This window comes from Mustelus asterias, chromosome 9, assembly GCF_964213995.1.
Source record: "Mustelus asterias chromosome 9, sMusAst1.hap1.1, whole genome shotgun sequence".
Taxonomy (NCBI): domain Eukaryota; kingdom Metazoa; phylum Chordata; class Chondrichthyes; order Carcharhiniformes; family Triakidae; genus Mustelus; species Mustelus asterias.
Window position 1 is genome coordinate 78,820,585 of NC_135809.1, and position 22,740 is coordinate 78,843,324.

Below are 22,740 nucleotides of genomic sequence, written 5' to 3' on the forward strand. Positions count from 1 at the left end.
TAAAAACAATATGCTCTTTCAGTTTCAATAGTTAGATGCTGTATTGTAAGTTAGGAGTATTTTTATTCAGTTGATTGTAAGGCTCAGTCTGGTAAGGTAAGTTGACCAGGTGATTGATCAGCACTGTGTAAATGGTGAGATGTTTTAGAGTACTTTATCACAAGGAAAGGTGCTACTACCCATTCAAAACTGAAGAAAACAGTAGTTGGGATCTCTAGTGCAATAATCTGAAGTGATTTAAATGTCCAGAGCCCTTTTAAGTTGAAAATAAATCCTTGAGAAGTTTTCACTTAAAGTAAAAAAACAACCATGTGCTCCTCGACTGCTTTGATTGACAGAACATCTTGTGTAGCTTAGGAAAATATCACAAATCATAGAATTGCTACAGAGCAGAAGGTGGCCATTTGGCTTATTAAGTCTGCACCGGGTCTCTGAATGGGCAATTCACTAAGCGTCATTTTCTCACCTTCTCCCTGAAACTCTGTACACTCTTCCTTTTGAAATAGCATTCTAATTCCCTTCTGAATGTTTTGATTGAATCTGCCTCCACTACATTCACAGGTAGTACATTGCAGACATTGACCACTTGCTACATGAAAAAAAAATTCTCTTATCGCTTTTGCTTTTTTTTTGCCAATTACTTTAAATTTGTCCCCATTCATTCTTGATCTTTTCTTAATTGTGAACGGTTTCTTCCAACTGGTCGGTCTGGACACCTCGTGATTTTGAATACCTCTATCAAATCTCTCATCAACGTTTTTTCCTCCAAGGAAAACAGACCTGGAACAATCCTCGTGAAACTTTTCTGCACTCAGTCCAATGGCTTCACATCCTTCCTAAAGTGTTGCATAAAGCCATCTCTTTTTTCATTTCAATAGACTCCACTGTTCACATTTCCCAGAATTTGTTATTACAGTGCAGTCCATTGTGCATGCTTGGCTGAGTTTCAAGCTACAAAATCACATACCTCCACATGGGGCTCTGTTTACATTTTGATTGACAGTTTTAAGGGGTTATTAACAATTATCTGTCTTTAATGTGGTAAGCGAATAAGTGTTTTTATAAAAGAGTGACCACTTGAGGGGGTTTACATTTCTTTGAATGGCTTTTATGAAAAGGTTTTGTTCAGTACAAAGTGTATTTGAATGACAGGTCTATTAGATTGCCAGAAGTTTCGTTTTTACAATGTTCATTTCAAAGGCATCCTGTCTATAATGGAAACTGGATGAGTGGCTGTGGAGGATACGTGAGGGGAAATGAGGAGTGTGAAGGAGCATGGGGTGTATGAGGGGATATGGAGGAAGTCTGAGGAGTATGAGGGTATAAGTGGGAATGGTGGAGTAGGGCATGTGGGATGGGGTGGAAGAGATGATGGCTGAGGATTTGAGGGCCTGTAATTCATCATTACAACTGAGCCGATGTCCCAAAAAAATGAAGGTAGGCATTCCAACCTGCCCACCTCTGTTGCAGTCTCGGGCCTGCCTCTATAGAATCACAGAATCCTGCAGTGCAGAAGGAGGCCATTCGGCCCATCAAGTCTGCACCGACCAGAATCCCACCCAGACCTTATCCCAATGTATTTACTCTAGCTAGACGCCCTGACACGAAGGAGCAATTTAGTATGGCCAATTCACCTAACCCGTACATTTTTGGACTGTGGGAGGAAACTGGAGCACCCGGAGGAAACCCACGCAGACACGGGAAGAACGTGCAAACTCCGCAGAGACAGTGACCCAAGCCGGGAATTGAACCCGGGTCCCTGGCGCTGTGAGGCAGCAATGCTAACCACTGTGCCATCGTGCCTCCAGAGGTAATGGGCCTGACTCCATCTTATCCCCACCTCCCTGGAACAAGGATTTGATGGGTAAGAGCCTTTTTAAAGGAGATGGATCTGCTGGGTCGGGGTGTTTCTCAACCCAACCTTCCTGCTTCTTCCATGAAAATCAAGCCCCAATCATTTTTAACCTATCTTCATTCTCAAAGAATTGGTATATTGTTCCTTATGGCTTCAAACAAATGCTCTATGTAAAGTCACCATTTCTGAGATGGTATACAAAAACTCATTATCACTCAATTGTTTTCCAGCTAAAAACATTCTATAAGTGTTAAGGATAGAACATACTTAGAACAGATTGCTCATACATAACTGACTCATCAAGCATGATGCATGCTACACCGGTTGATGTTAGATACAATCCTTATTTCTGATTCACTTCACATCGGATCAATGTAAAATATATGTTCATAGTGCACAGTGTTTGTTTAACACCACTTTCACACTAAGACATGGTGGTTATTTATGATTTGGATAGTTTGATTAAAGTACTAATTTAAGTTCCTCAATGAACTCAAAGAAGTCAAAACCAACCAAAAAGGTGAGAATCTACTATAAATAAAACCAAAGCATACTTCTTTTCATAATACCTCCAGCTGCAATCGGTTACAGCTTTCATGAGGGCTTGTGAATATAGCACTCATAAATTATAAGTATCTTCTTCTCTAAATAAAAAAAAATACTCTGCATTAGAAAGGTACAAATATTATTGAGGAAGTCATGCTGTATGAGATATAAAATGTTTATTTTGAAAGCTGCAAGTGAATCTTCTAAATTTAACAGTTTCCTTTGCTGTCATGACCATCTACGTGCCTAGCTCTGGGTTTCTTATGTTTGCAATGTTCAAAATGTGGTTATCAACTTACAAGCAACAACAGAGAAGTCAGCAAACCTGCACTTATGTTCTTTAAGATTCAGCAGAATGTATTTGTGCTGTCTTATTCATTACTCAGTCCCAGAGAACAAGGGAGTCATTAAGATCAGTCAAGGGTAAGAGGGAAAGGAATTGTCTAGATTAGGTTTACAAGAACAGACTGAAATACGGCTGGATTTTAAAGGGAATTGCTGCTCTGTAGGGTTACCAAGAGGGCCCAAGTTCAACACACAAGGGATGAAAAGAAAAAAAAAGTTGTGCATCCTCCGAACACAGTAGATAACAAAATTACAAATTTGCAAAGTTAAAGTTTTGTTCTATTCTCTCTTATTCAGTAGTCTGATTATAAGTGATAATAAGGGATAAAGTTAACTGAACAAGGCCAGACTACCTCTTAATTTAGCTTGGGAAGAAAAAAATCTACTTGACAGCTTGAGAGTAATCAAAGAGTGTTTATTCCATAATCTAAAATCCTACTAATCCCTTTTATTTTCCAAATTGTTGTCACTCCTCCTAACACTTGCTCTTCCATTGAACAGATTGTTTGAGCTATTTTCTCCAGCTACTATTTTTGGCAACTAAAATTAACTTGTAAGAATACTAAATCAAGGAGTATTTTCAAAATAAAAAAGCAAAAGCAGTGTTGATTGAAACTCTAGTGGCAGAAAGGATCTAGACTGATTAAGAAACTGGCATAAATGCTTGCTTTTTATTAAATTAGTGAACTTGGAGTTGTACAGTGCAGGGGAAACAACTGTTAAATAATGTACATTCAGGTCAAAGTCATCTACAGTCTTTGTTTTTCTTTTCTTTCTATGGAGTACACAAACCATACATCATACTTAAGTAAAAAGGCTTGGTTCTATTCACAGAATTACTTTAAAAGGTGTCTTCTAACCTGGACTGGGAATATCTGCTACCTACCATACACAACCTAAAATCAAATCTTTATCCACAAGATGATCTATGAAAGAAGCATTGATTTAAAATACAGCCTATGCAGGCCAACAAACAGGATACTGTCTCTTTGTTTCTAAGTTACATTTGAATCCCCTTACTGTCCTCCCTCATTCTCCCTTCCCATCTCTTTCACATGACAACACATCTAAATGGTCTTCCTCCCTCTTTGCAAAAACGATGGATATGCAACAACAAGACTATTTCTTGGATCAACCAGTAAGGCATTTGTCCATAAATAGGAGTATAATATTCCTATGGGTGAGCTTTCCCACCACACAGCTAATTACTGTGAAAACAATAGATAGGCTGATAGGCTGGTTAGAGTGCCAGCCACAGCTTTAAAAATTAAACTTATTACCAGTAAAGTATAAAAGCAAGCATATGAACCTTCAATCTTCTGGGACACTTCATATGTGTTGACGTACCTGGTAAGTTAGACTTCAACCGATCTAGTTCCTCCTGAAGCTGTCGAATTTTCTCCTGCAGTATTACACAATTTGGACAGTACGATGAGGGCTGGTTTTTTGGAAGATCTTCCTCAATAACAGTCCCATGCCGTTCACCTAAATTCTCTGGTGGCAAAGCACCGCTGCTTTCTTCAGTGTTTTGAAGGAATCCAGAATTTAAATGCTTTTCATTAACCCTTTGTTGGGGCCTGGAGTCTACCTCAACTCTTGTGCTGGACAGAGATAATGCACTTTGCTGTGAGGAAGTTCCTGGCCTGTTGAATGTATCACCCTCTTGATGCTTGAGCCTTTGTCGAGCAGGAAAATGACTGTCAACTGGTGATGGATACTTGGCTTGTGCTGTGGTCAATTTATTGATTTCATGTTCCTGTCCACTGCGGCCTACAAATTGAGGCTTTTGAGGTACAGGAGATGAGGTAGTTATATGAAGATTGCTAGTTTGCTTCATAGAATATACATGCTCATATGGGCCACGACCAGAAACTGGATAACCAAGTTTTTCTCTTGAGGTATCAACAGGTGAGTCAAGGCTACTTTTAAACAGCTGTTCCAGCTTCTTTTTTTTAGGGCTTGGACTGCTGTCGCCATCCTTGTGGCCTCGTTTTCCACTCTTGTTCAAATTGGTATTTTCAATTCTTTCGATATCTTCCTTATTTAGAACCCCTGGCTTTCTGGACGTCCCTGGATTTCCAGTGAATTTTTCAGTGGAATGTCTTCCTAGGCTAGCCTTCTTGCACTTTGATTCCGCTGAAATGGTACATGATGTAAATTACTGGCAAGATACAGGGTTTGAATGTCATTTTTTGAGCTCACAGCAATGACTTATCAGAAGAAATGATCATGTTCACAGTAACATTTATTTAATGTCACCAAGACAAAGGAGTATTGGACTCCAATGGGGTGATGAGCTAGATCAAATTGTTTACAAGAATTAAGTCAACACAGTCTGGAATTAATTTACTGTTTTTCTGAACCGCATTTCAAGTTTCTGGTGCCCTGGTTTGAAACAGGTAACGGGAATTATAGTCTGTCAATAAATAGCCATGTAGATACTTGTGGCTAACATAAATCATCACTTGTTATAAGTCTAGTTCAATACAAAAAAAGCATGAGTTAGTCTTCAGTTTGTTGGGAATAAAATTCCTCATATAAGGAAAAGAAGGTTCCTTTATGCAATCAACAATATCAAAAATGTAGGAGTGACCGGCCTGGAAACATGTGACTTTGCTAGTAGATCATTCATCACAGTTAAAATCAAGCATTCCTCCACTTTTTGTTCAAAAAATGTCACCCCTTCAAGACAAAGACTTGTTTAGGAATAAGTTACAACCTCTATAATCCACCAGATAGAAAGAGGATGCGAGCTGCACTATATGATGGCAGGTAATTGGAAATTTTCTATAATAGATGCGCTTTTCTTGCAGGGGCCACTTTCAGTAGCACCCTGTTGACAATTGAAAGAACTATTCAAAATAATAATCTTTAAGAATCAGATTCTCCAATGGGGGTTCTGTGCCTTTCTGAATGCTTTCTCTCAGAGTACCAAGCAGCACTCTATATACTAAAAGCAATACTAGATTTATACTAAAAGTTTGTGCTATACCTGTTAACATAAAATCCATAAATGTATTGAGTTGCCCTTCTTTCAGATTTTGTATGAATTGTCAGCCTAGAGATAGAAGTTGTTCGTCCTGTCACACAGAAAAGCTTAAAATTTTGATGTAACCATACACCAGTAATTAGACATTTTCTGAGAGTTTGTGGACATCTGCTAAGGTATATATCTCTTGTGCTCTACAGGTCTTGATTTTAGATTATAGTTTTAAGATCAAGAGAAACAAAATATGGTCCTGTACAATAACATATTTAAAATACCGTTCATTTACATTTTTTGCTACAATGAAAATACTTCATTGTATTTCCACTTTGTAGTGGTTTGAGTGGGGATGGAACTGACAAATACTGATACGTTTTCTCTACCAAAAACTAAGAGGAAATGCTTGCACTTTCTGTAATATCAGATTTACTTGCACCTTTCACCTCCCTCCCAGTCCTATTACCAGGCATTAAAGTACAATGTATTTTACTGGCACATAAGAAATTAGATTTTGATCGGATATGGCCTGTTAAATAAATACACTTGTGCAACAGCTTATCCTTGCTTGGGCAATGGTATATCCAAGCATGAAATAAATGGAAAAGGCCATGTTCTCCAATCCTACGTTCACTATCCACAAAATAAAACCTTATCAGGATAGAAACGGCAAAGTTGAGACAGTAGAATGGTTACAGCACAGAAAGAGGATATTTGGCTCATGGTGTCTGTGAAAGTTCCCTGTCGCAGCAACTCAATTAGTCCCATTCCCTAATCCTTTCACCCTGCATTTTCCCGCTTCAGATAGTTATCCAATTCCTTTTTGAGTGCCATAATTGAATTTGACTCCACCACATTCTCAAGTACTGCATTCCAGATCGTAATCCTAACTGCTTAAAAGATTTTTTTCATGTCGCCACTGCTTCTTTTGCCAAAAACCGTAAATCTGTGCCTTTAGGTTCTCTATCCTTCCAGCAGGAGAAACAACAGTTTTTTCTACCTCCTCTCTCCTAGTCCCCTCATGATTTTGATTAGCTCTATCAAATCTCCTCTCCACCTTCTCTTACAGTCCCAGCTTTTCCAACCTTTCCATGTAACTGGAGTTCCTCAATTCCTGGAACCACTCTGGTGAATCTTTTCTACACTTTCTCATGTGACTTCACATCTTTCCTGAAGTGTAATACCGAGAACTGGATGCAATACACCAGTTGAGGCCAGGCCAGTGTTTTATACAGGTTTATCATAGCTTTCTTGCTTTTATACTCTATGCCCCTTATTAGTAAAACCCAAGGTCTAGTACACTGTCTCAACCAGTCCTGCCACCTTCAATGAATTGTGCTCCTCTGTTCCTACACCGCAACCCCCCCAACCCTCACCCCCAGAATTGTACCTTTTACTTATATTGTCTCTCTGTGCTCTTTCTACCAAAATGAATCACTTCACACTTCTCTGCATTAAATTTCATTTGCCCACTCCACCAAACTATCTGGTGGTGATCTTACCGTCGCACCCCTCCAGCCAATGGGGTGAGCCACTAAGTTCGCAAGAGAGCCGAGAAATCAGGATCACACCCAATTTCTCGCCTCTCGTGATCTTACTGGCACCAGATATGCGGCTTGATCAGCCTTGCGTCCATTTCTGGCACGAGGCTGAATAAATTATGTAAATTTAACTTGAATATCACCTTAATGAAATTAGCAAGTCTGGGACTCAGTCGTCCGAGCTCACTTGCCTGTGTGGCCTCACCGGGGCAGGTTCCCTCCGGCGAGAATCACAGCTGGTCCCCAGTAATGGGGACCAGACGTGATGGCCGCACCGATGGAATCGGAGGCCGTGAGGCCCCCCCTGGGAGGTCGAGGGCAAGGGTCGTTGCCCCTTGGGTAGTGTCAGCCTGGCACCCATGCACTACCCACCGGGGGGTGTCAATTGGCCCAGCCACGGGGCCCCGTGGTAGCGAGGGGAGGGGTGCCGTGTTTAGGCCACAGAGGCCAGCTGAAAGCAGCAGAGGTTATGTGACAGGTGATTTGCTGCTCTCAGAGTGGAGACCTGCAAATGTGCAATTGGGCCCTCTGCTGCTATCAGCTGGCTTTCTGGTGATTTAAGCCCTGCCAACTCCCCCTGCAGGCAGAGATCCGATTTCAGGATCTTTTTATGCACTAAGTGCATAAGATACCCGATTTGGACTCGCCAAATAAAAATCCAAAATTTTCCCATTTTCACGTTCATTCTGGACTTCGAACTTTTTTCATAAGATTGCCTCCTCTATGTCCTTTTGAAGTTGAACACTGTCCTCTTCACAATATACAATAATTCCAGGTGTGTGTTGTCCACTATTTTGAAATTATGCCCTTTACACTAAATTGTAGGTCATTAAGATGTACAGGAATAAAAAAGACCAAAGATCTGACCAAAAAGATCTGAACATTAATGGCTAAGGACCAAAAGATTTGAAAATTATTTGTGACAAGGAACTATTGGCTCGATTTTCACTGATTTGGGAGGCAAGGAGAGAAATAGCTGGGGCCTTAACAGATATCTTCACATTCTCTTTGACCACAGCACAAGTTCCAGAGGAACTTAAGGCGTCACGGTGACACAGTGGTTAGCACTGCTGTCTCACAGCGCCAGGGACCCGGGTTCAATTCCGGCCTTGGGTCACTGTCTATGTGGAGCTTGCACATTCTCCCCGTGCCTGTTTGGGTTTCCTCCGGGTGCTCCGGTTTCCTCCCACACTCCAAAGAAGTATGGGTTAGGTTGATTGACCATGATTAAATTGACCCTAGTGTCAGGGGGATTAGCTGGGTAAATATGTGGAGTTACAGGAATATGGCCTGGGTGGGATTGTGGTTGGTACAGACTTAATAGGCTGAATGGCCTCCTCCTGCACTGAAGGGATTCTATGGAGAATAAATAGCCGATGTTGTTCCCTTGTTTAAGAAAGGAAGAGGGATAATCCAGGAAACTAAAGGCTGGTGGGCCTGACATCAGTGGTGGGGAAACTTTTGGGGAAGACACTGAGAGACAGGATATATGCACATTTGGAAGAAAATGGGCTGGTTAGTAACAGGCAGCATGGTTTTGTACGGGGAAGGTCATGTCACACCAACTTGACTGAGTTTTTTGAAGAGGTGACAAAGATAATTGATGAGGGAAGGGCTGTGGATGTAGTTTATATGGACTTTAGTAAGGCGTTTGACAAGGTCTCACATGGCAGACTGGTACAAAAACTAAACTCACATGGGATTCGGGGTGGGCTGGCTAGATGGGTACAGAACTAGCTTAGTCACAGAAGACAGCAAGTAGCGGTGGAAGGGTGTTTTTCAGAATGGAGATCTGTAGCTAGTGGTGTTCCGCAGGGATCAGTGTTGGGACCTGTAGTATATGTAAACGATCTGGAGGAAAACATGGCTGGTCTGATTAATAAGTTTGCGGATGACACAAAGATTGGTAGAGTTGCTGATAGTTCTGGGGATTGTCAGAGGATATAACAGGATATAGATAGATTGGAGACTTGGGCATAGAAACGGCAGATGGAGTTGAATCTGGACAAATGCGAGGTGATGCATTTTGGAGGATCAAATTTAGGTATGAATTATATTGTAAATGGCAGAACCCTTAGAAACATTAACGTACAGAGAGATCTGGGCGTACAGGTCCACAGTTCCCTACAGGTGGTAGCACAGGTGGCCAGGATGATTAAGAAGGCATATGGCATGCTTGCCTTCATCAGCTGGGGCACTGAGTACAAGAGTTGGGATAACATGTTGCAGTTATAAAAAAGACCTTGGTCAGGCTGTATTTGGATTATTCCGTGCAGTTCTAGTCACCACACTACCAGAAGGAAGTGGAAGCCTTGGAGAGAGTGCAAAGGTTCACCAGGATGTTGCCTGGTCTCAAAGGTGTTGGCTATGAGGAGAGGTTAAATAAACTAGGATTGACAGAGGCTAAGGGGATATCTGATAGAGGTCTACAAAATTATGAGGCATAGACAGAGTGGGGAATCAGAGGCTTTTTCATCGGGTAGAAGTGTCAATAACAAGGGGGCACAGAAAGGGAAAGTTTAAGGGAGATGTGCAGGTAAAGTTTTTCATGCAGAGAGTGGTGGGTGCCGGGAACACGCTGCCAGAGGAGGTGGTGGAAGCAGGCACATTAGCAACATTTAAGAGGCATCTGGATGGGTACATGAATGGGGAGGGAATAGAGGAATACAGACCAAGTAAGGGCAGAAGGTTTTTTTGAATTTAGTTAGGGCATCATGATCGGCACAGACTTGGAGGGCCGAAGGGCCTGTTCCTGTGTTGTACTTTTCTTCGTTCTTTTGACTTGGGTGTGCTTTAAGAATGGGGGTGGATCTTGATTCCGGGATTCTCAATCACATTCTTGAGCTGTCTGAATTTTGAGAGTGTCATTTAAGGGTGAAGGTTAGTTTGGTCAAAGGCCCGCACAAGGCACCCCTGAACTGGCCGGCTTCACTGCGAAGATGGGTATGCTCTCCTCCTGTGCAATTTTCAAAGAGTCGGGCCAGGTTTTTAAAGCGTTGTGGTTCATGGCCCCTCAGAGGAGTAGTGCATGAGGGGATCTTTTAAAAGGTAAGTTCAAAAGGTCCTTCTCATGCCTCCCATACCAAAGTGAGCCCCCTGTCTCACCCACTCCTTTATGGGTCCTCATGCCACAATGCCAAACCATACCTTTCCACCCACAAAATAAAATCTCATCAGGATAGATTCTGGAAAGTTGGAAAGATAGAATGGATACAACACAGGAGAAGGATATTTGGCACTTCCATACCTATTGACCCACTATACACTGTATAGAGCAAATGAACCATTTTGTGACAGTAGGATGTGTTTAAAAAAAGCTTTTTAAAAATTCAAAAATTCATTACTTTCCATTATGTTCAAAAAGGATTTCACTACGGGTGTTAATCACCCAGAGACTTCAACGTATCAAGAACAGAAACTGCAAGCCTTTGGAAACATTTTACAAGGAATAATAGATGTCTGAGCTATCAGCCAAGCATACGAAATGAGGATTAACTGACAACCTAGAAATCTATTACTCTTGTAGGAACGCCTGAGCCCCAGAGAAAACATTGCTTGATAGTTCTGGCTCTCTGGCAGCATGGTGGCACAGTGGTTAGCACTGCTGCCCCACAGCTCCAGGGACCCAGGTTCAAATCCAGCTTGGGTGACTGCCTGGGTGGAGTTTGCACATTCTCCCCGTGTCTGCATGGATTTCCTCCCACCATCAAAAGATGTATACGTTAGGTAGATTGGCCATGCTAAACTGCCCCTTAGTGTCCCAAGATGTGTAGGTTAGATGGATGGTAAATGTGTGGGGTTACAGGGGATAACGTAGGGGAGAGGGCCTGGGTCAGATACTCTGTCAGAGAGTCATTGCACTTGGGCTGAATGGCCTCTTCTGCACTGTAGGGATTCCATTTTTTAAATTTTATTTATTTAGTGTCACAAGTAGGCTTACATTAACACTGCAATGAAGTTACTGTGAAAAATCCCCTATGATTCTATGTGTGGGATTTTATAGCTTTGCTCGCTCCGAAACTATAAAATCCCGCCCGAGGTCATCGGACCTTGCCATGGTCCGCCCCTCGCCTGCGGCCTAGTAAAATTCCAGCCTATGTCTCTGATGGCAATTTCACCCTGTTAATTTATATAAAGTTAAGTGATTTCATGGTTTGCCATTTCTGTACGTTTTTGGAGAGTGGGGAGTTGCACGCTAGTGCTGGGGGCTAATGGGTGCTCGGGTGCCGTTCTGCGAGAATGCCCAGATCTCACATTGCATTGGGAGACCCGCCTCCCTCCCCCATGAATAGCGGGACCCTACCCTCCCCCCCCCCTCCCCCATGAATAGCGGGACCCTACCCCCCCCCACTTATTGGCAGCATATTCCCCCAACCCCTCCACAACACAGACCACTGGCATCAGGTATCTCCCAATGGGTCTCCCAGTACGAGCCCAACATGCTCCCCATCATGACCTCTGACATGTCCTCCCCCCATCATGATCCATCCTAGCATGGCCCCTCTGCACAGCCTCTGCCTGATGGTGTTTGCCAAACTATTTCCAATGTCACACTATTTTAATTCACCACCATCTTCTCACAGACACTAGGGGTAGTCAACAAATACTGGCCTTGCTAGTGACTGCCTCATCCCATGAACCAATATATTTTTTAAAATCTTGAACTCTTACTGCCAGCATAAATAAAATAGCAATACAGTAGCACAGCAAAATTCAGTATAAAATTAAAATTCACACATCACATACTATAATACATCATATAAATATGTAGATCTGTGTTTTTACACTACTTTGTAAAAATGTCATTATTTTATATACTTGTGTAGGTTTCAGCCAAACTCTCCATATTCCCTGGTGATAGAAGACTCAGTGAAGCCCCTCTGCCCACCCTGCAATCAACCCATCCTCCTCTACCCAGCACATACGCCCCTCTTCCCAACATCCCTCCTCAACTCACTCACTCAGTTGCCTCTCTCCAAATCACTTTCTTCCCCAACTGACTCAGCAGAATCTCTCCCCAATCCTTTGCCTCAGTCCCTCCTCCCAAATTCCTTACCTTAACCCACTGACTCAGCAATTACTCTCTCCAAACCATCACTCCTCCACCTACCTGTCAAACCCCATGAAGGCTCAGGAGTCACTCTGCTACCCCTCAACCCCATTGCGCTGAACCCTATGGAAACTCGGTCTGTATTGTTCCCACCCAGTTCCCCCAGCCTGCCGCACCCCATGTCTCCACCAAGCAGCCAGCAACAGAATGTGCTTTCCATTGGCATAAGTGACAAAAACTGGGTCCAGACTGGCGCAAGGCTGAATTGCAGCTCCTCTGGGTTCTACGCCTAGCCTTGGTACTGGCAGAGATGTTTCCAATCTCTCTTCTCTTGGTTTTGGAGGCAGCAACAGCTGAGGGGAGCTGAAGGCCAGGAAAAAAAAGGGTGGAATTCCATTGTCCAAAAATCAGAATTCCATCAAATGATAGAAATCGCTCATCAGTGGAAAAATCAGAATGAACAGGAGTCTTAACAATGACCTCTGGGGAGCGTCGGGAGCGGGCAGTGGAGTGTGTGGGAAGCAGAGTGTGAGCTATAAGACTTTGGCTCACAGGGCTTAGGCTGAAAGGGCGAGCAGGGGTGAGTTGAATTCATTTTTGCACTTTCTACCTGGTACTGGCAAGGTATCTAGAGGGGATGGGTGTGCAGGCAGTGCAATGTCCCTCTTGCACTATGTTTGAGGTGAGGGACGACGACAGTGTCCCTACTGATTACACCTGTGGGAAGTGCACCCATCTGCAGCTCCTCCAAAACCGTGTTAGGGAACTGGAGCTGGAGTTGGATGAACTTAGGATCATCAGGGACGCAGAGATGGCCATAGACACAAGCTTTAGGAATACAGTTACTCCGAGGATTGAAAACAGATGGGTGACGGTGAGAGGGGCTGGGAGGAAGCAGTCCGTGCAGGGATCCCCGGTGGTCGTTCCCCTTAGCAACAAGTATTCCGCTTTGGATACGGTTGAGGGGGATGACATACCAGTGGGGAGCCGCAGTGAGAGGATCTCCAGCACTGTGTCCGTCTCTGTGGCTCGGGAGGGAAAGGGGGAGAGCGGGAGGGCAATAGTTATTGGGGACTCGTTAGTTAGAGGGATAGATAGGAGGTTCTGTGGCAGCAAAAGAGACTCACGGATGGTATGTTGCCTACCGGATGCCAAGGTCCGTGATGTCTCAGACCGTGTTTTCCAGATTCTGAAGGGGGAGGGGAAACAGTCACAAGTCGTGGTGCACATTGGTACCAATGACATAGGTAAGAGAAGGGACGGGGATTTAAAGCAGGAATTTCTGGAGCTGGGCTGGAAGCTGAGAGCCAAGACGAAACATGTGGTCATCTCTGGTACATTGCCGGTACCACGTGATAGCGAGTTGAGGAACAGGGAGAGAGTGCAGTTAAATATGTGGTTGCAGGGATGGTGTAGGAGGGAGGGTTTCAGATACGTGGATAATTGGAACACGTTCTGGGGAAGGTGGGACCTGTACAAACAGGACGGGGTGCACCTGAACCAGAGGGGCACCAATATCCTCGGAGGGAAATTTGTTACGGCTCTTCAGGGGGGTTTAAACTAATTTGTCAGGGGAGTGGGAAAGGGAGTTGTAGTCCAGAAGTCAGTGAGGGTGGTGAGGTATTGGGGAAGGTATCAGGGTCAAGGGTGGGTACTGGTAGACAGGAAGGTGGGTTGAAGTGTGTCTACTTCAATGCAAGGAGCATCCGGAACAAGGTAGATGAACTTGGGGCGTGGATTGGTACTTGGGACTACGATGTTGTGGCCATTACGGAGACGTGGGTAGAACAAGGACAGGAATGGTTGTTGGACGTTCCGGGGTATAGATGTTTCACTAAGTGTAGGGAAGCTGGTAAAAGAGGTGGAGGAGTGGCATTGTTAATCAAGGATAGTTTAACGGCTGCGGAAAGGCACTTCGTGGGGGATCTGCACACTGAGGTAATATGGGCTGAAGTTAGAAATAGGAAAGGAGCGGTCACGTTGCTAGGAGTTTACTATAGGCCCCCAAATAGTAATAGAGATGTGGAGGAAGAAATTGCTAAGCAGATTATGGATATGTGTGGGGGTCACAGGGTAGTTGTCATGGGGGATTTTAACTTTCCAAATATTGATTGGAACCTTTGTAGGTCAAATAGTTTGGATGGGGCAGTTTTTGTGCAGTGTGTGCGGGAGGGTTTCCTGACACAATATGTGGATGGGCCGACTAGAGGTGAGGCCACATTGGATTTGGTACTGGGAAATGAACCGGGCCAAGTGTTAGATTTGGTTGTGGGAGAGCAATTTGGAGATAGTGACCACAATTCGGTGTCTTTTGTTATTGCAATGGAGAGGGATAGGGCCGTACGGCAGGGCAAGGTTTACAATTGGGGGAGGGGTAATTATGATGCGATTAGGCAAGAATTAGGGGGCATAAGTTGGGAACAGAAACTGTCAGAGAAAGGAACTAATGAAAAGTGGAACTTTTTCAAGGAACAAATACTGGATGTCCTTGATAGGTATGTTCCTGTCAGGCAGGGAGGAAATGGCCGAGTGAGGGAACCATGGTTCACAAAAGAGGTGGAATGTCTTGTGAAAAGGAAGAGGGAAGCTTATGTAGGGATGAGGAAACAAGGTTCAGATGGCTCGATTGAGGGTTACAAGTTAGCAAGGAATGAGCTGAAAAAGGGGCTTAGGAGAGCTAGGAGGGGACATGAGAAGTCCTTGGCGGGTCGGATCAAGGAAAACCCCAGAGTTTTCCTCACATAAGAGTAAAAACTCTTATGTGAGGAATAAAAGAATGACCAGGGTGAGGTTAGGGCCGGTCAAGGACAGTAGTGGGAACTTGTGTATGGAGTCAGTAGAGATAGGCGAGGTGATGAATGAATACTTTTCTTCAGTGTTCACCAAGGAGAGGGGCCATGTTTTTGAGGAAGAGAAGGTGTTACAGGCTAATAGGCTGGAGGAAATAGATGTTCGGAGGGAGGATGTCTTGGCAGTTTTGAATAAACTGAAGGTCGATAAGTCCCCTGGGCCTGATGAAATGTATCCTAGGATTCTGTGGGAGGCAAGGGATGAGATTGCAGAGCCTTTGGCGTTGATCTTTGGGTCCTCGCTGTCCACGGGGATGGTGCCAGAGGACTGGAGAATGGCGAATGTTGTTCCTCTGTTTAAGAAAGGGAATAGAAATGACCCTGGTAATTATAGACCGGTTAGTCTTACTTCGGTGGTTGATAAATTGATGGAAAGGGTCCTTAGGGATGGGATTTACGACCATTTAGAAAGATGCGGATTAATCCGAGATAGTCAGCACGGATTCGTGAAGGGCAAGTCGTGCCTCACAAATTTGATAGAATTTTTTGAGGAGGTAACTAAGTGTGTTGATGAAGGTAGGGCAGTTGATGTCATATACATGGATTTTAGTAAGGCGTTTGATAAGGTCCCCCATGGTCGGCTTATGATGAAAGTGAGGAGGTGTGGGATAGAGGGAAAGTTGGCCGATTGGATAGGTAACTGGCTGTCTGACCGAAGCCAGAGGGTGGTGGTCGATGGAAAATTTTCGGATTGGAGGCAGGTTGCTAGCGGAGTGCCGCAGGGATCAGTGCTTGGTCCTCTGCTCTTTGTGATTTTTATTAATGACTTAGAGGAGGGGGCTGAAGGGTGGATCAGTAAATTTGCTGATGACACCAAGATTGGTGGAGTAGTGGATGAGGTGGAGGGCTGTTGTAGGCTGCAAAGAGACATAGATAGGATGCAAAGCTGGGCTGAAAAATGGCAAATGGAGTTTAACCCTGATAAATGTGAGGTGATTCATTTTGGTAGGACTAATTTAAATGTGGATTACAGGGTCAAAGGTAGGGTTCTGAAGACTGTGGAGGAACAGAGAGATCTTGGGGTCCATATCCACAGATCTCTAAAGATTGCCACTCAAGTGGATAGAGCTGTGAAGAAGGCCTATAGTGTGTTAGCTTTTATTAACAGGGGGTTGGAGTTTAAGAGCCGTGGGGTTATGCTGCAACTGTACAGGACCTTGGTGAGACCACATTTGGAATATTGTGTGCAGTTCTGGTCACCTCACTATAAGAAGGATGTGGAAGCGCTGGAAAGAGTGCAGAGGAGATTTACCAGGATGCTGCCTGGTTTGGAGGGTAGGTCATATGAGGGAAGGTTGAGGGAGCTAGGGCTGTTCTCTCTGGAGCGGAGGAGGCTGAGGGGAGACTTAATAGAGGTGTATAAAATGATGAAGGGGATAGATAGAGTGAACGTTCAAGAATTATTTCCTCGGTTGGATGGAGCTATTACAAGGGGGCATAACTATAGGGTTCGTGGTGGGAGATACAGGACGGATATCAGAGGTAGGTTCTTTACGCAGAGTGGTTGGGGTGTGGAATGGACTGCCTGCAGTGATAGTGGAGTCAGACACTTTAGAAACATTTAAGCGGTTATTGGATAGGCACATGGAGCACACCAGGATGATAGGGAGTGGGATAGCTTGATCTTGGTTTCAGATAAAGCTCGGCACAACATCGTGGGCCGAAGGGCCTGTTCTGTGCTGTACTGTTCTATGTTCTATAACTCCAGTATAAACTTTCCTCCAGTCCAAAAAAATAACCATTCATCACTATTTTCTGTTTCCTGTCACTCAGCCAATTTTATATCTATGTTCCCTTTATTTGATAAATTCTCAAAGTGGATTATATTCCTAATTCCTTTTTGGGGGCTTTCTCGGATCTGTAGTACTCTCTTAATAATCACCTTCACTTGAGTTTAAAATAGCCCATTTCCTGCAGATGCTTAGAGTAGGCTGAGTAAGTGAACTAGCGCTCCCTCTATGAAGATAATCATCAGGAGATAGTATCTTCTTCCAGATTGCGTTTCTGAATGATTATCAGCTAAGTTATAATTACCCACATATTATAAAAGTCTTGGGGACTCTCTTCAACAATTGTATCTCCCTGTTTTGGAGTATACAAAAGATGGGAGACTTAAAATTGCATACAGAGTACTACACGAGACGTTATATTTTTCTAATTTATTTACAAGTTTATTAAAGAACCATAAAATGCAATACACTTTTAGTGGGTAAGTACATTGCAACATTAAAGATGATAGAAATATGGAAAATATAATCTTAGTTCTAATAAAGAATCCAATATTTAAAAAGGCTCTTAAATGCTACAGACTAAGATATCTTACAATATCCATCAAATACTTAAAGCAACATATTACCCAAATGTTTTAGCTGTCTAAGGAGCTGGACACTTCGGAGATAGAACTGGAGCTGGTAAAATTGTGGCCAAAGTGTCCAGCTTTTCAGCAACTTGAGTATCATTTACCTAAGATTTCTTTACAGCACTTCTACGTTTTTGTGGCAAAGTCTCCTATCTTGATACCGTTTTTAATTGATTAGATCATCTTTAGCAAGTGTGGCTGTTGCCTCTGTATGCTCCTCCCCTTTTTATAAGGCTATATCAAACCTTATTATTAGTAAACTATTTAATTGCTGAGGATTGCTTCATGCTGTAGTGATCCTTTTTCTGGCGGGGTGAAACCATGATTAGGCAGGGGACAAGGCTAGCCCATTTGACTTGGGGGTTGCTGATGTCTGCAATTGTGGTTTGCCTAAGCTAGGGTAGAGAAAAGGATCAAGGTAGCCAATGAGGTAAAACCAAGGCTCTACTTGATGCAATTTCTCAAAGCCATCTCGGCCTTTTGGCTAAAATGAAGCGTTAGATCAAGCCCGGGAGTAAGTGCAATACCTTGTCTTGTCAACATAGATCTGGTTTGTCCCTCATGTAGGGACCATGATTGGACTTAATTTTAATAGGCTTTTTTGGTTAGAATTAAAATACCGGGAAAAAGTCATTGTAATTTCTTCCAGTTGCGATACCTATGGTGACTTTTACTTGTTTCTTTTTTTAATATTCTGTGTTTTATAATACAGGCTTAAATTTTAAACTTTGCAGAATGTGCTTTGTAAAGTTTCTTTGTTCATGATCAGGTCATCCAAAGATCAAAGCCTCTCTTTTTCCAGTTCAACAAAGGGTGAATCTTGGAAGAATGATGTACAATATCCCTTTAACTTGAATTTATAATTCAAGAGGTGCTGTTTCATCTAAAGCTAGCTTGCAATATATTGTCCTCCTCAAAATAAAAATACATTACCGTGCCATTTTGGAGACAAAGTTGACCCTGGTATATTATGATGCCCTTTTAACATTTCTTTTACAAATAAAATGTGAAATAGATTGAACTTAAATGTTCTATTTTTCTTGGGATATTCCTGTGTTTTGGCACCTGTGTCCTTTGAAACCATTTGTAACCGCCTGCACCAGATCATTTAAAAGATTTTTTAAGAGATTCCAGTCAATTCCAGCTCATTTGAAATGTTCCATCTGGTGTACGTCAGATTCAAAGATGCCACCGTGTACGTATGCAAAGGCTTCTGGTATTTCTTTTGCCTGTTTAGCAAAGGTACACTTTTATTTAATTCTACAGGATAATGTCCTAATTATATATGAATTCTACCTATTATCTATATTTCCTTCACACTCTAAGTTTGCTCATAAGATTGTTGTGCAGCCTTTATCAAATGCCTTTTGGAGTCCATATACATTACATCAATGGTGTTACCCTCATTAATCCTCTCTCTTATCTCATCAAAAAACTCGACCAAGTTAGTTAAGCACAATTTGCCCGTGACAAATCCATGCTGGCTTTCTTTATTTAACCCGCATTTGCAAAAGTGACTATAAATTTTGCCCCAAATCATCATTTCTAAAAGCTTCCCCAACGACAAAGTTAAACTGACTACCCTGTAGTTACTAAGTTTATCTTTACATCCTTTCTGGAACAACGATGCAACATTTGCAATTTTCCAGTCCTCTGGCAAAGAGGACTGGAAAATTATTGCCAGCCTCCACAATTTTCATCCTCACTTCCCCTCGTTTTCTTGGATGCAGCTGTGTCCAGGAACTCAAAAATTGCATTGCTTCTTTGGTGCCAGGGGTAAGGACATCTCCCTGAGGCTGGAGACAAACTTGGGAGTGAGACAGGGTGGATCCAATTGTCATGGCCCATGTAGGAACCAACAATATAGGTAGAACAATAATGATGTTCTGCTGAGTTAGGATCCAAATTAAAATACATTAAAGGTAGTAATTTCTGAATTGTTAACTGAGCCACACACCAATGGAAAGTTAAACATGTGGCTCAAAGAGTGGTGCGAGAAGAAAGGTTTTGATTCATGAGGCACTGGCAGCAGTACTCAGGAAAGAGAGCCATTCTGTTAGGATGGGATCAGCGTCCTGGTGCATCTATTAATTAGGGCCACTAACAGAATGGGGGAGGGCTCATGTTCAGAGGATTTAAAAATCCAAAGAGCAAATTTGTGACAATAGAACAGTGGTGCAAATTGGGTAAAGATAAGCAGAGTGGAACAGTGAGAAACAGATAGTATAACAATAATAGTGCATCAGTATACAAGGTCCATGAAAAGATTAGCAGAGTCGTGATGATGTGACACATGCATGTGTAATTATAATCTGTAATTTCAACAGCGAGTCAAATATGTACTGAACTTCTTTAAAAGGACTTTTAAAAACCAGCAAAGATACTGGTTTAAAATAGCTGTCACAGGTCGCTTGTCATGTTTTGCATTATAGGTTGGTCAGTTTCTAGAAGTTTCCAACGTGGACTACAATTAAGACATGCTAAAACCTGTCCACATTTGAGCTAATCAATTACCTTATGTGGAATACGTGGGAGGGAGATCACATGACCAGAATCACTATTTTAAAATGTCTTTTATTATAACACCCAGGTTGCTTTAAGGCAGTCTGGAAGAAGTTTGTAAACAGACAACTAACCACCATCTCTCTTCCCTTTGCCCTCAAGTTCAGTGCCCTATCTCTGTTATATTGTGGGATCCATCACAGAAACAGGGAATTTTAATGCAAGGGAACCTCAGATGCAAAAGCATTGATTTTTGGAAAAGACAGATTATGGTTTAAAAGAGACTGCTGCCAGAAATTGCAGTTTAAATCACCCTCAATCCCACTGGAATCCCACGGGAATACAACTCCTTTCCCAACCCAGCTCGGCAGGGCTTCCTTAACTGGCTCCAGCGATCTCAATCAATGTACCTATGTTCTGGAGCTCCAGCGGCAATCCTCATCCATGGGCCTACTATAATTTCAGTAATAAGCATTGGTCCTGACAGCGCTGCTGGTACTCGACATCTCCCAGTCTCAATGGTCAGAAACTCTAGGAGGTGGGACAATTGCCCTGCAGAAGAAATTCCTAAAGGAAATGCCCTCTGCAGGAGTCTGAAACCCTAAAGGCAGACAGCAGACTGCTTGATTGGGATGTAATCCTGACAGGGCCCCTGGTAATGGCCATAATGTGGTTGCCTCTTCAGCTGGGGAATGGACTCACTGTTGCCATCCTTGGTTACAAGCTAACTCGGTTTGGGAAATAAATATTCCAGGGTACACAACATTTTGAAAAGACAGACAGAATGGAAAACAGCCCTGATAGTAAAGGATGGCATAAGGATATTTGTGAGAAACAATCTAGGCTCAGAAAATCAGGAAGCAGAATCAGTATGGGTAGAGATTAGAAATAGCAAAGGTCAGAAAACGCTGATAGCAGTCGTTTTTGGTCCCTAACAGTAAGCATACTGTTGGACAGACCATTAAGCAAGAAATTATTGGAGCTTGTTAACAATGGTAACGTAATAATTGTGAGGGACTTTAATCTTCAAATAGACTAGGCCAATCAAATTGGCAATAGTGGTCTGGAAGATGAGTTTGTAAAAAGTTTTTGTGACAATTTCTCAGAACAATGCATGTATAACTAATTTGGGATAATGCTAGTGCAATGAGGCTGGGTTAATAAGTCATCTCACTGGGAAATAATGAATATATTATAACAAAATTCCATATTACATTTAAAGGTTACATACTTCAATCACAAACATAAATATAAAACTTAAACAAAATCTTTATCTGGGCTACTGTTGATTAGGTAAATAGATTAAAAGGTATGACAATAAATAAAGTAGGAAACATTGTGTTTAACAAAAATCCATTCCATTAAAAAGCAAAAACACAGCAAGGAAAAACCATCTTACTAAGGAAGCTACGGGCAATGTTAAAAATAAAATCAACCATGATGGTATAGAATAGCAGATCAGGCTTTATGGGCTGTATTCCTATTCCGATTTCTTATGCTCTCACAATTGTTCTTCAGTTGAGTATTCTATTTATGCATCTATTTAAGGCACACATTGTGAAAAGTTAAGTTAATTATGCTAATAATGAAATATGTGAAATTTGTAGAGAACAGAATACACATTGATTGGCACATGTAACAAATAGGCTACTGCTTTTTATTAGTGTTCATTGAAGGATTTGGGTGGCATTATATGTCATAACAATGAGGCTCAAGTTGGTTATCAATTCTACCTCATTTTTCTGTCAGAAGTACGTGTTAGTCATGTGCATCTGCTTTTGTTATTTTTCATATATAACGTTAAAATTCAATTTTGTTCAATTTTTATAGGCAGTTCTTGTTGTTGGTAACAAAGGGTATTAATGTTGCAACTGTTGTGACAATTACGTGATGCTCTAATGGTGATTTAAGAGCACCTGATACTAATTGGGAAGGGTTAGGGCACATATAAAAGAATCAGTTTCCACCTGTGTGGGGGAGAAACTGTGTATAAAAGTAGGCTTCACGTATGTTATACTAGGTTTGTCAATTAAGAAATGTTGAAGACAGACTGGCTCCAGCTTTTCCTTTACTAGATGTCTATTTAGCAGATTAACAAAAGGTGTCACGACAAACAGCGAAGTGTGTGGACTACCGCAACAAAATGTGATTCCAGATAAGCATCATTGTATTATGCAAATTAAACTGTAAGCAATACTGATGTAATATTTCACTGTCGCTTCAAGGGGAAATATACACAACAGATTTTTGTGACAGCAGATCTTGACAGGTTTACAATATCATCTAATCCCAAAACTATATCATGGTGTCAAACGTGTTTTCCAACATTACCCATTTTTAAATATAGAACTTTCTAAAAACTTTAATTACTTAAGTATCTGATGTTTTCTTGTAGGTGCTTTGACACAGTTCATAAATCCTGTTACTTCTAATTACTGCTGATATTTCTTATAAAGTCATGAAGATTTAAAATCACTCATTCTTTATGCCCATACTATCACATTGTTGTGTGATTTTAAAATCAATAAAATTGACAATACATGCATCAAACAAAAAAGAGGAATGCATAAAACTGAAAACAGTGAACCATTTTGATTGTATACATTAGATACACATGACAAGTGGAAATGGTCACCAAGTTATATCTGTACATGGATGCTGTGCAGAAGGAGTATACAAGGTTTATAATAAAATAGTGGAGCATTTACTG

At 42.1% G+C, this 22,740-nt stretch overlaps 1 protein-coding gene across 5 annotated transcripts in view; it reads right to left on the reverse strand.

The window, feature by feature from the left end:
* The window catches only part of prdm11 (PR domain containing 11), a 176,216-nt gene that overhangs the window by 79,898 nt on the left and 73,578 nt on the right, over positions 1–22,740 (reverse strand). For 3 of the 5 annotated variants that reach the window (XM_078220395.1, XM_078220397.1, XM_078220396.1), the window contains exon 8: positions 4,094–4,882. The exons of the other annotated variants lie outside the window; for them this stretch is intronic. In XM_078220395.1, the coding sequence (XP_078076521.1) occupies positions 4,094–4,882 (789 nt within the window). The remainder of the gene's footprint in view (positions 1–4,093; positions 4,883–22,740) is intronic. 5 annotated transcript variants of the gene reach the window in all.